Source organism: Pezoporus wallicus, unplaced genomic scaffold, assembly GCF_028554395.1.
Source record: "Pezoporus wallicus isolate ANWC-B61680 ecotype Strahan unplaced genomic scaffold, APGP_CSIRO_Pwel_v1 contig_818, whole genome shotgun sequence".
Lineage (NCBI taxonomy): Eukaryota > Metazoa > Chordata > Aves > Psittaciformes > Psittacidae > Pezoporus > Pezoporus wallicus.
The window spans coordinates 5,661,207-5,675,554 of NW_026636248.1; the positions used below are offsets into that span (position 1 = coordinate 5,661,207).

The following is a 14,348-nucleotide window of genomic DNA, read 5'->3' on the forward strand; positions in this document are numbered from 1 at the left end:
AGTGACCCTCAGAGACTTGGAGCCATGACCTTCACTTCACCTCTACATGGTTTCCAGGTGCCATAGAGCCAGACCCTTTCAATCTTCCTAAATTTCCTTTCAGTAGCTAACACCTGCAAGCGTTGGGCCCTGCAAGCTGCTGAGACCTGTGCTCAGACAGGTCTCAGTGCCCACATTTCCTCATGGTGGCCCCTACATGGGTTTGATGCTCTGCAATGGGCTATGGGGCAAAATGTCTCTGATGTGCTGGCTTAGGGCCAGCACCTACTCCTGCTGCACATTCGCCTCAAGAAGAGCTAGGGCCAGTGACATGCTGGTGGGGTTTAGCAAGCCACAGAGCTTGTGATTGCAGTGTCAGAGCCCTGTTGATGTGCCAGATGAGCTGGTGTTCCACCACTCTTGGGCTGGACAGGCTACAGCTTTAGTACTGAACAGAAACACTGTTGGGAATGAGAGGTGGGAGGGATGACCATGGCACCCAGCTTGCCGGTAGGCAACATGTGCACAGCCAGCTTCACTGTGGGCTTTGCGAGGTAAGGGTCATGTATGTTGTCGTGCCTTACTCACGGCAGCAGCGGTATTCCCCATCGGTCCTACAAGCAGCTTGGCAAGATGTGGGGCAATGCTGGGTGGAGACTCTTCTGCCAGAGCCACATTCATCCACTGCTGACAACCCACAGCCCTGTGCTGGCCAGGGTGTTATAGAATGTTCGTATTTAAGGTACAAGGAAATGTTTCTTTTCAAACAGAACAGCCTGTTGAGCCTGTTCCCCTTTTCATGTTCAGCACAATACCAAGGCCATAGGCTATGCTTATTTACCAGCTGCTCATTCTAACCACAGATTTACAGGAGCAAACTCACACTGCCATGAGCAGTTAGATGTGTTATTGGCTCGCTTTAAAGGTGTTGAGTAAAGGCTTTGGAGGTGTTGAGTAAAGCCAAGCCCTGATCAGCCCAGGGGAGCTCCAGACGGTTCAGTATTGCATGCTAGCTCCATCACTGTTGCATTCTCACTCCTGATCCTGCCTACAGTATTTCATGTTTAGGCTGAAATCTCTCTCCTTTTCTACCACTATGTGAAAACAGCCTCTTTCTGAAAGCTCAGACATTTCCCTCCGAGCTGAACTTTATGTTTCGAGCCAAACCAGCAAAAGCCACTACTGGGTGCTTTACATTCTTAATTATGTATCTCAGTAGGCTGTTAGAAACTGAAATGTGAATGCTAGAAAATATGAACTAGGGAACGCATAGGAGAAAGTGCTGTCAATGCTCTTGCATTTATCGCATGTATCATTCTATGCAGCACAAGTAAAACCTAAATTACACCAAAACTGCTTTGTCGGCCTTTTGTATAGAGTAGGTTTTTTCTATAATACTTTTCTTCAGCTGCCTTTGCCAAGCACCTATTTTGAATAAAACCAAAATGCTTGAAATCTGAAAGCTCTAAACTTACAGTGGTGTTCAGGTGCCTCCTGTTTCCGTTCACCACTGCGGCACGCAAAGCCTCAACTGCACTGGCCTTCGGGATGCTGTTTCTAAAGAAGAGACATGGAAAACCACGTGCAGCCTCAGAGGTGCCACGCGATGGAAACAGCTCCCTGGGTAACAGCAGGATCCCTTCCTTGGTGAAGCCTGCCACGGGAAGCAAACTGAGCATGGCTGACTGCTTAGTAGGGCTGTGGTCAGTACGGATGTCTTCTTGCCTCCTTCCTGGAGAGAGAAAAATGGACATTACGGACTAAACATCGTACAAGAAGTACGGCAGTGCAAAACTGCAAGTTCTGGAACTGTCTGAAAATAGAACCACTTTGTGCCTCTCTTCTGGAGCCTGAATAAACAATGACACACTCCTCCCCTGCCCCTAACCTGCACAAAGCCCCTAACCGCTCACGATGCTCCATTTCCCCAGGAGGGAGAACAGGAGGCTGCCTGTTAATCCTGGGTATTCAAATGATGTGAAGGAAACCTGGGCAGAGAAGCAAAACTGAAAAGTATGTGGTTGCATCCCAGGATGCCTTCCTTTCACACTGTGCAGGAAGGCTGTGATGGAGCTCCATCCTCCCACCTCTCACGTCCTGTTGAGGGATGGGGGTGAGAGGAGGGGTTTTATTGAATACAGATCAATATTTTTCTCCTGTTAGACGCTGTGAAGGTTGGTTAAAGTTTTGGACTCTGAACTAAACACAGGCTTTGTAAATATGAGCACCTGTCTCTCGGCGGGTGAGGGAGAAACCCAATGCAAAGTTAGAGCTGCAGGAAGGAGCCCTCTAAAACAGGGAGATCCCTGGGAGGCAGGTGGGTCACAGCAAAACTCCTGCAGTAGCAGCAACCCAGGCACAGAGCTCTCTGTGGGGGCAGGGAGAAGGGCTGCCTCCAGCTGCTTCATCACTTGCTGTAGGGAGAGGGACCTACTGTATGACCCAGTATGTGGAGCTTTCTGCACTGGGCTAAAGAGAAAAAAGGTAGAAAAGTATCTGTGCACTTTTAGTACAGAGGGCTCTAATTTTATTTCTAGCTATTAAAATAATCCATTAAAAAGACATTAAAATCTATTCTTTACAATAAGAAAATCATACAGAAAACCATGGCACCAACCTGAAACTGCTTTCTTCCTGTGAAACCCAAGTTTCCATAGCAGACTATTGCCCAATCTCCCCGAGATTCTCAAACGCACACATTTTTCATGACAGAGCAACTATAACAAAGCTCCTGTCGCACTGGTGTGGCTTACACACCTTTTACAATCCCACAGAACTGTACCAGTGCTGAACGCCTGTCAAGACCCTGAAGTTTGCAGCATTCAGAAGGTAAAAGCTCACAACCAGCCACCACTAATGTGTCAAATGTTTGAAGTATGTACAAGCGTGCAGTGAACCTACAGGTTATCGCCCGCCGCTGTGGCAGTAACAATGCCTACATGCTTCTGGAAGGAAATGCAAAATTGTGGTGAGTTTTTAACTTGGAGTATTTGTTCGTGCTTGTAAGAGAGATCAACCCGATGACCTCCGAGACTTACGTCGTATGTTCATCCTTAGGACAAGAGCCATGCTGGCACAAACTGGGGAGCTTGTGCTGCCCAGGACACACCTCAAGCTCTGTCCTGCCTGGAGATGAGTGTTTTAGGCTGGCAAACATCCACCAACCCCTCACTCAGCAGGATAACTGAGACCATAACTCCTCAAGCGCCATTCAACACCCTGTTTCCAGTTCCACAGAACCAGCCTGTCATTTTATCTACAAGCACACTTAATCTTGAGCGCCTTTGAAAACTCACCAGAGTAATGAGATGACTCATACTAAGATCAATAGAGAGCATTCATCCCTCAGCAAAGGATCTAATCTAAACAAAACCTTATTGCCTATTAAACACTGCAGCTGCTTCTTCCTTATCCGCACTTCCCCATCCCTTTACAGCATATTTAAAGGGAAGGTGAACACACCTGGCAGAACGACACAAAGGATCCTACAAGGCACGACATATTTGCTGCTGCAACTTCAGCAGATCTCCATCGCAGTGCCTCCACCTCAGCTGTAACTGAGGCTGAAGAGGTTTCTCAGGTTTTGGAGAATGGGAAAAATCTCCATTAAAGCACAGGGCAAACAGCAGCAGCACAAGAGTACAATCACTGGTTTTGGAATGGCAATATTAAAATATACTGCAAACAGCCCTATTTGTATACATGCAATATTTAAATGGTAGAACGAAAAAGGTATCTACCTCCGTGGGATACAAAAGCTGACAGTTCGGGTGCAGACCAGCCTGAAATATGAGGAATAAGGGATGTGGTGAGGAGCACATGTGATACCAGTGCTGGGAAAGGAACCAGACTGACCAACCACTGTCACGGTGTCAGCCCTTTAAGCCAGCTTCCAAGTCACCTTTTCAAGTCACAGACTTCTACAGTAGAACTGCTCATGCTCCAAGTTTCTAGGAACTAGACATCTTCAGTCCAGGAAGTCTTTCACTACCTTGGAAGTGAGCTGGAAGCTCAAGCTCAGCATGTAGTGAAGGTCCCCCAAAGATGCAGGCTGTTTGCCACTGACTTGCCCATTACAAACTCTACAAGCAGAACCACCTTTTCTTACAGCTTACCTGTAAGCATGAAACCTAAAGACAAAACTCTTCAGAAACAGCTTCTCTGGAAAACGATTACTCATTCATGGTTACTCATCTAGATTAGTAAACACGATATATTAGCATACGGTACTAACATCGGGGACCCGGTTAGCCTCCTTATCCAACAACAGCCTTTGTTGACCAGTTTTATAGTCTAAACCAAATTAGCTACACATCCAAATCTGTTTGCTAGAACCGTTAGCCACATGCACTCAGCAAACTACCAAACGAGTTCCCTTATTGCCCGGCACCATTCTGCAGTCCTGTAATTAATCAGCATTTGCATCTGATGCAAGAAATCCTGCGATTCTGCCCAGGATTAATGCCATGCCAATCAGCTCGCTACATCACCCTAATCAATGATTTTCTGCTCCATGCTGGTAGTCTCTGGTTTATTTAAATACCAGCATCAGTAAGTTTCACATGGGAAATTACTTAGAACAGCTTAAAGTCCTGACACCTACCTTCAGGAACTGCAGTAAAACGTAGAGCCGCTTACTCCTGGAACAGGAAAATGCCATTAACGCTGTCACAACAGCGACAGAACAGAAATATTCCACACTTCTGCTTTTTTCTGTACCATTTTGAATCATCATCCATATGTAGCAATGAATTCCCATAACGTATTACAAAAATTGTTATTCACAACAGATCTTTTTTTATGGGTATTTGTTCATCTTTCAATCTTAACAGTTTAATTTGCAAACGTGAGCTTCCTCAGTTTCCAAATCTGTTCAAACCCTGCCTTTAGCTCCCCTAACGAAAATATACTTTTATGCATAGTGATAGCGTGTAGTGCGAAAGCAGTGGGAAGAGGCTGACAAGAGAAGAATGTGCAGCTTTTCTTAAGGAGCTCCCTTTATTCACCTCAATTAGAAGACTGGAAAAGAGTAATTTGCCACATTTATGCTTTAGAAAACAATCTCTTTCAGAACAAACCATGTAACATCAGTCAGCCTTATCTGCAGAATTAAATCATTAACACTCATTCAGGCAGCTGAAGAGCCATTTAGCCCACTGATCATTTTTGCTTAAGAGTGCAAGAGTCAGTCTTTTAAATAAAGATACTAAGACTCTGAAATTTCACCAAGGGCAGCAGGAGACCTTCAACGTACCCCGTATTTACAGCAAACAAGATTCAGAAGTTCAGGCAGAGCTAATGAAGCCATCATCCTGTTTTTACAGAATCCTTATTTAGGCAAAGTCATAAGCAACTGAAGATAAGACTTCGGGGGTGATTTGCTTTCCATGCGGGATATCCAGCTGTTGTCTTTTAATGATGCATTTTCTCCCTCACTTATTTTGTATAATAGGAGGGAAAAAAAAACAACAAACCCAACACTTTTCTCTCCCAACCTTTTCTTTCCCAATTTCACTCTTTTCTCTCCCAGTCCTGAATTGGAACAGTGCCATAGCTAGGAGGAGAAAGAACAAAACACACCCTGAACATTCCAAAAAGCCGCACGGAGCAACTTTTTGCAATCTTCCTGAAAATCTGTCAGTACCTGCTAAGTTAACAAACAGAGACCTGAAATGTAGGAGATAAAACTCCTGAAGACAACCTGCACAATTGTTGCCCACTTAGAAATTTTTTCGCATCAGCAGTTGCTGTGCTGGTCTTCCTGGGAATCTCACTCAAATTCCTTCTTGGATCAATTGGTATGAAGTAAAATGCAGACTAGAAAAAGCTAAACTATGCAAGGGCTTGGAGAGATTGGACCTACCTGGGCAAAGACACTACATTTATACTGACAAACCAGAGTCTCATCCCACAATCGCCCATAGCTAAACTGCTGTCACAGGTTTTTGGCTGTGACATTAGCAGGTTTCCAGACCCTGGCCGAGGTTCAGTGTGGACTAGGGAGTCACTCTCAGAGGCAGCCTGCAAGGCAGCTGCCCTGCTTTGGAAAGTAGAAGTTTAACCATAAGAAATCATTTTGGTCTCATGACTAGAGAGTTCTCTGGCACTGCAGCTACTGCAACAGACACAGAAGAGAGAAGGAAGAGGGGTGGGGTGGGGGGGAACACAGCACAGGAGAGGAGGAGGCCCTGCACCCTGCATGAAAATGGCAGTAAAGCCACACGACCAGTCTGCCATTTACTACATAAAGAAATTTCAGCCTAAATAATGCTTGCACATTAGAACTCTCTCCTGTAATAGCTGTTTTGCTGTGACAACCGTATCCTGGGCTGCATCAAAAGGAGCATGACCAGCAGGTCAAAGGAGGTGATCCTGCCCCTCTACTCTGCTCTCGTGAGACCTCACCTGGAGTACTGTGTGCAGTTCTGGTGTCCTCAACATAAAAAGGACATGGAACTGTTAGAACAAGTCCAGAGAAGGACCATGAGGATGATCAGGGGACTGAAGCACCTCCCGTATGAAGACGGGCTGAGGAAGTTGGGGCTGTTCAGCCTGGAGAAGAGAAGGCTGCGTGGAGACCTCATAGCAGCCTTCTAGTATCTGAAGGTGGCCCACAAGGATGCTGGGGAAGGACTCTTCATTAGGGACTGTAGTGACAGGACAAGGGGTGACAGGTTAAAACTTAAACAGGGGAAGTTTAGATTGGATATAAGGAAGAAATTCTTTCCTGTTAGTGTGGTGAGGCACTGGAATGGGTTGCCCAGGGAGGTTGTGAATGCTCCACCCCTGGCAGTGTTCAAGGCCAGGTCAGACAGAGCCTTGGGTAGCATGGTTTAGAGTGAGGTGTCCCTGCCCATGGAAGGCGGGTTGGAAATGGATGATCTGAAGGTCCTTTCCAACCCTAACTATTCTATGATTCTATTATCTTTCTTGGAGAAGACTATAAGTAACAAGACAAGGCAGGTATACAAAACTTTTTATTGACAACAGAACAATAGAGAGGAATGTCACCACATCCCATTCCTCAGGAATGTCTCCATTTCACAGTCAGTCTGCTAAAAGCATACTTTCATGGTAACAAGCAATACGAAGGCATGGAGCTGTCTGTAATCTCAAGAACATGTTTCATCAGTGCAGTGTAAAGAGACTGACAGTGTGCAAGTGTGCCTTGTCACAACACAAACATGGCAGGCAACTGTATATGCAGAGCCAACAGGCACAGACATGAAGCAGTTAGAAGAAGACCCAAGTTACTTGTTATTTTTGTCTAAGGGCGATACCTGAAGTGCTACTCCATCCAATTCTGCTTCAGATGTGAGTACTTTCTTCCCTCATGCCTTTTGCTTCCCCTGTCCTCAAAGATGTTAATGCTTCCAACTGAATGGAACCATGTCAGAGAATGCCTGAGCTTTCATATTTTGCAACCTCACACCAGTTCATGCATGCACTTAAGTTTACTTTCAGAAGCTTACATCGACATAAAGAAGGAGAGAAAAAAAGAAAGTGCTGCATAGAATAGAAGGATTTAGTTATTAATGCTTCCTTGCTAACAGAAGTATTTGGTAGTTGTTGAAGATACTCCTTGCAATGTCATTTGTATAAAGTATGTATGCAGCCTACCTAACGTTTTAAAGAAACTGCATGTCAAACTTAACAATTTCAAATACTCTGATGTTAAATTTGAACTGAGATTCAACCTAAATGACAACTAAAAGAAAAATCTTAATTTTAGCTTTCATACTACACAGAACTGCACACTGAATGCAAGATGAAAGCACTCTTTCTCCTACTTCCCTCTGCCTGCAGGACTGTTCTGGGACCCTTAGTCCTTAAGTATATTAGCGTATACATTTATTAACTTGTATTAATTTATCATGTGTTTCCTTTACTTAGTGGATGTGCCTCTGGATGTGTAGACTGGCTGTTAAAGTGCTTTAAAATAAACCAAAAAACCCCAACAAAAGAAAACATCCCTCAAAAAACCACAACAGATGTGAGAATATTATCTGAAGGACTTTGTACAGCATTTACAATGTCAGCGTAAAGCATCTGAAACATGAGCATTCCCTGCAGACTGATGCCAAGTGCAAACAGCTCGTACATTAGCTACTGCAATTCCTCTGGATTCAAGATGCACAATACTTACAAAAACAATCCTAGAAGCACAGACAAATGCTGGTGGCTCTTCCTCTTCTTTTTAGAAACATCATAAAAAAATTTGCATTACTCTGTCATAATTTAAATACATAAGTAATCTCCACTTTTATTACTTCATGACAATGACTTCAAATTTACATTATTTTAAGTACCATCATAATAGCTCCATGTATAATACAGATACTTGCTGATATCCTGTCAGAAAATAAAATAAAATAAAAAAAAACCAAAACCCAAACAACCTTCCACTATATAAAAAAAAAATTATTCTGGAAAGACAAGAACACAGAACAGGGACTTGGTACAGACTGATTTCAGTTGTATATCAACCACAGGTAACCCAAAATTAACAGATACACAGCGATATTCAAAAGCAGTGCAAATATCTTTGGAGGTTAGAATAAAATTATACTACAAGAACATAAGACAGAAGAAATTAAAAGGCAAGTACTTCAAGTACAGGAACCAGTCTCTGTGAGGTCCATTTTAGTGTTAGCTGGGGGTTCCTTTTCCCACTTTACTTCTTCCTCTGAAACACATTAGCCAACATTGCACCTGATGTTGTCAGCTGGCCCATCTTGTTCAAAAACTTGGTCTTTGTGTCTTCACTCACAAGGCTCGCCGCAATCGACATTGAGCTAGGAAAGTAAAGATGTTAGTGACATAAGACTACAAAGGAGAAAACAACACTGTGCTGTTATTTAATAAGCAGCTGAATTGTCCTTGCATTCTAGAGGTTTCAACATCACAAAAGACCAGTCCATTAAGAACTGAAAAATCATGAGCACCCAGCCCAAATATACACCGTTATATTGATTATTGTGTTCACATAGTCCTAGTGAAACCTGTAGAATATTTTTGTGCACACTACTTTTCACTGCCTTTGGAAGTCACCACATTAGCACTTGCTAGCTATTGGGCGACTGCCCTAGTGACAAATACCTCTGTGGAAGACTGACTTAATCTCCTCATAAGAAATGTCAATCCTTACACTCAACTAGTATAAGAACAGTGGTACTGCGTCAGAGCAAGGACCTGTCTAGCCCACATATCTTGCTTCCAACAGTGACCATTAGGAGGTATGTAGGGAACAGTAAATAAAAAGTAAGTACAAAACAGTGACCTCTCTGAATTTGCAACTCTCTTATTTTCCAACTATTTCGCCATGAGCAAAGTTTAAAATTGGTGTGGACGGTCAACTAGTAACTTCCAATGAATCTTTATTTAACATTACTTGTTTGGCTTTCTCTCAATCCCCTTGTAAACTTGTAAATCCCACCCTGGAGCATCAAGTCCCACTAGGTCGTTAGCCCTTGTTGGGTAAAGAGCCTTATCCTGGCTGGCGTGAATGTGACTCCTACAACCTTTCCTTGCATGTTCTTACTTCATATGCACTAGAGAAAACAATGGAGAGTCCAAAATCTCTGCCAGAAACTGGACTAGAAGGAGCAACCCAATAAATGCTGAGCCTGTCAGATGCTACAACCTTAAACGTTACTAAATTATCCAAATGCTGCAATTTATTTTTTTTTTTAATTTGAAATGTATGAGTGAGCTGTATTTCAGATATATGTAACTTCAGCATAGTAGGAGTAATCTGTCTTAAGACAGAGTGTAACAGGCAAAAATATGAGAGCAGGAGTATTAATAAATATTCCATACTTCCTATATTTGTAGTTAAAATGGCAAACATTTTTCAACATTAGACAAGACCAATTTTACAAAACATTCCCAGTGAAATTCTCCCTTGTGAGTCCAGCATGGACTCTGCATTTCAAAATTATACCTAAGAGCAGATCTGTTTCACTGGCACAGGCCAGCTTCCAGAAACTGACTTTTCAGTCTGCAAGGTTATAAACAGTTCTGCAGACACTTCTGCATCAAGGCAGGTCAAATTAACTCCAAGCTGCTTCAACAGAATTTGAATGATTTCTTCAAAGGTAGCAGGGATGCAATCAGTAATTTTTTGCCATTTCATACCAAAAAAAGGTAATGAATACAGGTTCTTTTTAAACAGAGTACTTGAAAAACCAAAAGGGAAGCTTCTCACTAATGCTGTCTTATGGATTTACAGGTAACTTAATTGTATCATAAATATATCCCCTCAAATGTATCCCACATCCCTTCTACTTTTTAAGCGGAACTGACTCCCTGTCTTCTGCAGGACCTAGATCTTTGAAGAGGCCTTAGGTTCACACAGCACATCTGAAGAGTATCACAAAGCATACAGTTGTTAACTGCTAAAGAAAACGTTTAACAAAAGCAGCTATCCAAGATCTAAAAAGACAAAATTTAATCTTTTTTTTAAAACCTACTTCTGTGACCCTGTATTGTTTGATCAACCTTTTCTAACAGTAAGATGACCAGCGGCATCTTACAACTGCTTTTGCATACAATCTTGGGGCTTTTGTGCATTTATTCTCATGTTGTTAAAAATTAGTAATTTATCTCCTAGTTGTACTTAAATCCTTCATCAAAAATATATTTAATACTGAAATTAGGAGCTGAAATTGGCACGGGCTTAGCAAGGAAAAAAAACCCCATATTCATGTATATGAAAAGGTAATTTCTTCAGTGGCAAAATATTTCATGTTAATGTTGTACAGTAAAATATTGCAACCACAGCCTGGCTTTGAATAAGAAAGGTGAAGGCTAATTAAAGAATGAAGCAACGCATTTCAAAGACATCCTTTTCAAATCCTGCAGTTTTCAGCAGCTGCATTCTAAAAGAAAACACACTGGATGTTGAATCATTATTGCATTTATCTGTTTCTGCAAGTGCTTAACAGGACTAACTGCCATTTCAAAATATTTTCATAAGAGGGATTTTAAGTAATACAGACCTCTTACATTTAGGTTGACACATCTTGCACTGATACAAGCTAAAGCAAGGTAAGCCTAAACCCTACATAAAAAAAAAGCTGATCACTCAAACTCTAGCCACACAGAGAACAGCTCTGATGAATTAAATAGGTTAATGCATTTGAGGGGCAAAAGCACGCATCAAAAAAGTTAAAACTCTTGTCCAACTGAAGAACATCACTTGAGAACTAGGAAGAGCTCAGCCAAGGAATTTTGTTTCATAACCTTTGGTTTCACAGTTCAGTTAATACAGGTAAGAAAATTAAACTCCCTTCAGGTTAAGATTAATGGTGCTGTTTGAGGAGACCAGCTTGATACCATGTATATTTGCTGCATTCTGGGAATATGACTGCTTGAGAAGGAATCAATTTCATATTTTCGAATGATCTCTCCTAAACGGCTGTCAAGTAGTTGCTTAAGAAATGATAAACATTTATCAGACATAAAAGTTTTATATATTTAGACAGATATATTGCTTTTATTTTTTTCTTTCCATAGTCAAAGTCTGAGGTGGTGGCTCTTTTATTGCACAAAGAATGAAAACAAAAATCAAAGATAAGTATTAGTTAGCCTGTAGAACTTTGAAAAAAAAGAGTCCATAAAATCCCTACAGGGGAAATATTGACAAAGTAATAGATGCCCACGTAGGCAACTGATCCTAATAAATCAATTTGTTAGGCAAAATGTTAAGTCATTGCTTATGTGGAGGGATGTCCTTGCACAGGTTGGTTGGTGAGTCTACAGCAATTGCTTAGCATCAGATCTGCAAAGAGTCTGGCTGTTAATTCTGACTTACCACAACTACCTACTGGGTACCTACTACACCAGGTACATAGTACAGGGAAGACCTTGATGAAACTAGCAGACACTATATGAGGTCACTTTATACACTGGAAGAAACTGTTCTTGTGTACACTAGCCACAAGCAAAACCAGCAGCCTGGAGTAGGTTATTACCATGACCAGAACAATTCTTTCAGCCTGCAGGCCACCCTGATGAAAGTGAGTTGCAAGGTGTGTGCCACATCCATTGCTCTAAGCATATAGGTCAAGCATTCCCTGCTGTCTTGGATTCAGGACAGAAATTCAATTATTGGTTTAAATGGATAAACAATTAAGAACTAACGAACATGGGAAAACAAGAGTATCGCTGCAATGACAAAAAAATGTCCTGTGTTTTACACTGGAGACAAACAATCACAAACTGAAGTTCCTAAAATCTGCTTTCAAATACAGAGTATGTCAGTGCTGGATTTCTGGTCACAAGCTTCAGACACCATTACGGAATACACTCTGCAGAACATAACTCTGGAGACATAGAAAAAAAAAAAAGAGAAGTTGAACTTACCCCTGTGGCTCTTGGACTGTCTTGTTTTCCACTTTCTGTTCACACTCTTTTATCATGGAGCTTAAAATAACCTAAGACACATAAGAGATACACGTGATTTTCTTTTACATTAGCACTTTGTACAAAATCTACTCCACAACTAATTCTAACATTAGCAGAATTATTTAAAGAGACTCTGTTGTTTTCCAAGTGCATTTAAATTCCAGCTATCTCATAACACCTTATGGCTAGAAACAACAAAACCATTCAGAATAGTTAAAGGAAGAAAATGTTTTTGAAATAGTTATGGGAGTCCAAGACTCCCTCCTGTTTCCCCTGGCTTTTTAAAATAGATCCAAAGCAAACTCACTTCTGAGACACACTTCCTTATCTTCTTTTTTTTCAAACAATACTTTTACTTATTAGCCATTAACTTCAACACACATTCATCTTCCCTCTATTTTCCTTTTGAAAGTTTTCAAGTACCTTTTAAAATTCGTATCTTTACCAGCATTACACATGAAAGAAAAAGCAAGGAAAGAAACCAGTGTGATGGCACCCTGAGACAAGTTTTTAGTGGAAAGGAAGTGCTAAAACCAACTCGGTATCATTTTGCTGTTGTTTTCAAGGGTTTCTGTGAATTATGGCTTTTTTGCTTTACTTAGGCAACTGCAGTGTTAAAGGTTTCTACAGAATATTTAAGACTAAAAACACACCCACACTGACATTTTACATTTCCCCAGCATACCAAAAATAAAGGAATGATTCCCAACAGCAGGCTTTAAAAGAAATCATACCATTCATTGGACAGATATATAACTCTGCTAACAACAGTACTGCTTTAACACATTAAAACAAAAGCATTTGAAACACACAAAGCAGTTGCAATGCAGAGTGTGAAACTATAAACATACATAATGAATGGCAGCTTTCTCTACTCACAGCTCAGGAGAAAGCTAAGCACTTTGAGACACTAAACCTTAAATGTCAAAGCTACAAGCAACTAAAATAGTAGCGTTTTACCAAAACTTGAATGAATACAATGAAGGAAAAAACAATCTCCAAAATACAGATCAGTCACAAATGGTTACTACCAAGTGATAACTATTTAAAAATGGATTTTTATACATAAAAAAGCTGGTTTCTGTCAAATCCTTGTAAGACAGCTGCATCACAAAATATCCTTTGAAACCATTTATTACACTGGTAAGCTGTGGCCTAGTCTGCAGATCAGTGCCACTCGTCACTATATTTTTCCAGAAGTATTACTCTTGACACTTGAAGCAGTTTGGGCAGCAGCTGTTAACACACCCTTGAATGTTTCAGAAAGCAGCATTCAAACATGCGTATGAGTAACACGACTACAACTCCTACTGCTGAATTTGCTGCCCTTCATTTGCATAAAATATGCAAGTACTTAAGAGTACAGAGGTACAAGAGAAATGCATTCATAATTCCAGTGAAAAAGCAAGCTTTTCTTCCTGTATCAAAAGAAAGCCAAGATTTCTCAGTACAGCAGCCATAATTTTTGTTACTTAGCAATTCTACCTGCCTGTTGGAACGCTTCTGCATTTCGTACATCTAAGATGTGTGTTTCCACATGCATTTCTGGCAGTTGACTATTTCTCCACAGAGGTCTTCAGCACAGAAATACATTTTAGAAGTTTTTCTGTTTTTTAAATTGTGTGAGCTATTCCTTACAACATCCCCCCCCCCCCCCCCCCGCTATGTTTTGATACCACTTATAAGTAAGCTGTCCTTAACTTTTGGTTTTAAATACCATTATGCTTCAAATTTTGCTGCCACCTGCATCTCATACTTGGTTAGCAAACATAGCTGCTCACCTCATGCTCTGGAGAGAGATGTTCCATATCAGTTCGTAAACACTTAAGTCCTGGTAAAAAGTGATTGACCATTAGATCCTCTGAAATAACTAAACCCCAGGTGGTTAAGGCATTATAAGGATTGTCTTCTGAAATTATACATTTTTTTTATTTTCTCTGTCTTCTGTTAATGTTCTACTG

At 41.2% G+C, this 14,348-nt stretch overlaps 1 protein-coding gene across 4 annotated transcripts in view; it reads right to left on the minus strand.

Annotated features, from left to right (window-relative positions):
* Positions 1-6,938: 6,938 nt before the first annotated feature.
* RELCH (RAB11 binding and LisH domain, coiled-coil and HEAT repeat containing) overlaps positions 6,939-14,348 on the minus strand; it is a 74,707-nt gene continuing 67,297 nt past the window's right edge. For all 4 annotated transcript variants that reach the window (XM_057399402.1, XM_057399401.1, XM_057399400.1 and 1 more), the window contains 3 exons: positions 14,169-14,257; positions 12,346-12,416; positions 6,939-8,774 (listed from right to left, as the gene is read on the minus strand). In XM_057399402.1, the coding sequence (XP_057255385.1) occupies positions 8,654-8,774; positions 12,346-12,416; positions 14,169-14,257 (281 nt within the window). In that variant the 3' untranslated portion in view covers positions 6,939-8,653. The remainder of the gene's footprint in view (positions 8,775-12,345; positions 12,417-14,168; positions 14,258-14,348) is intronic.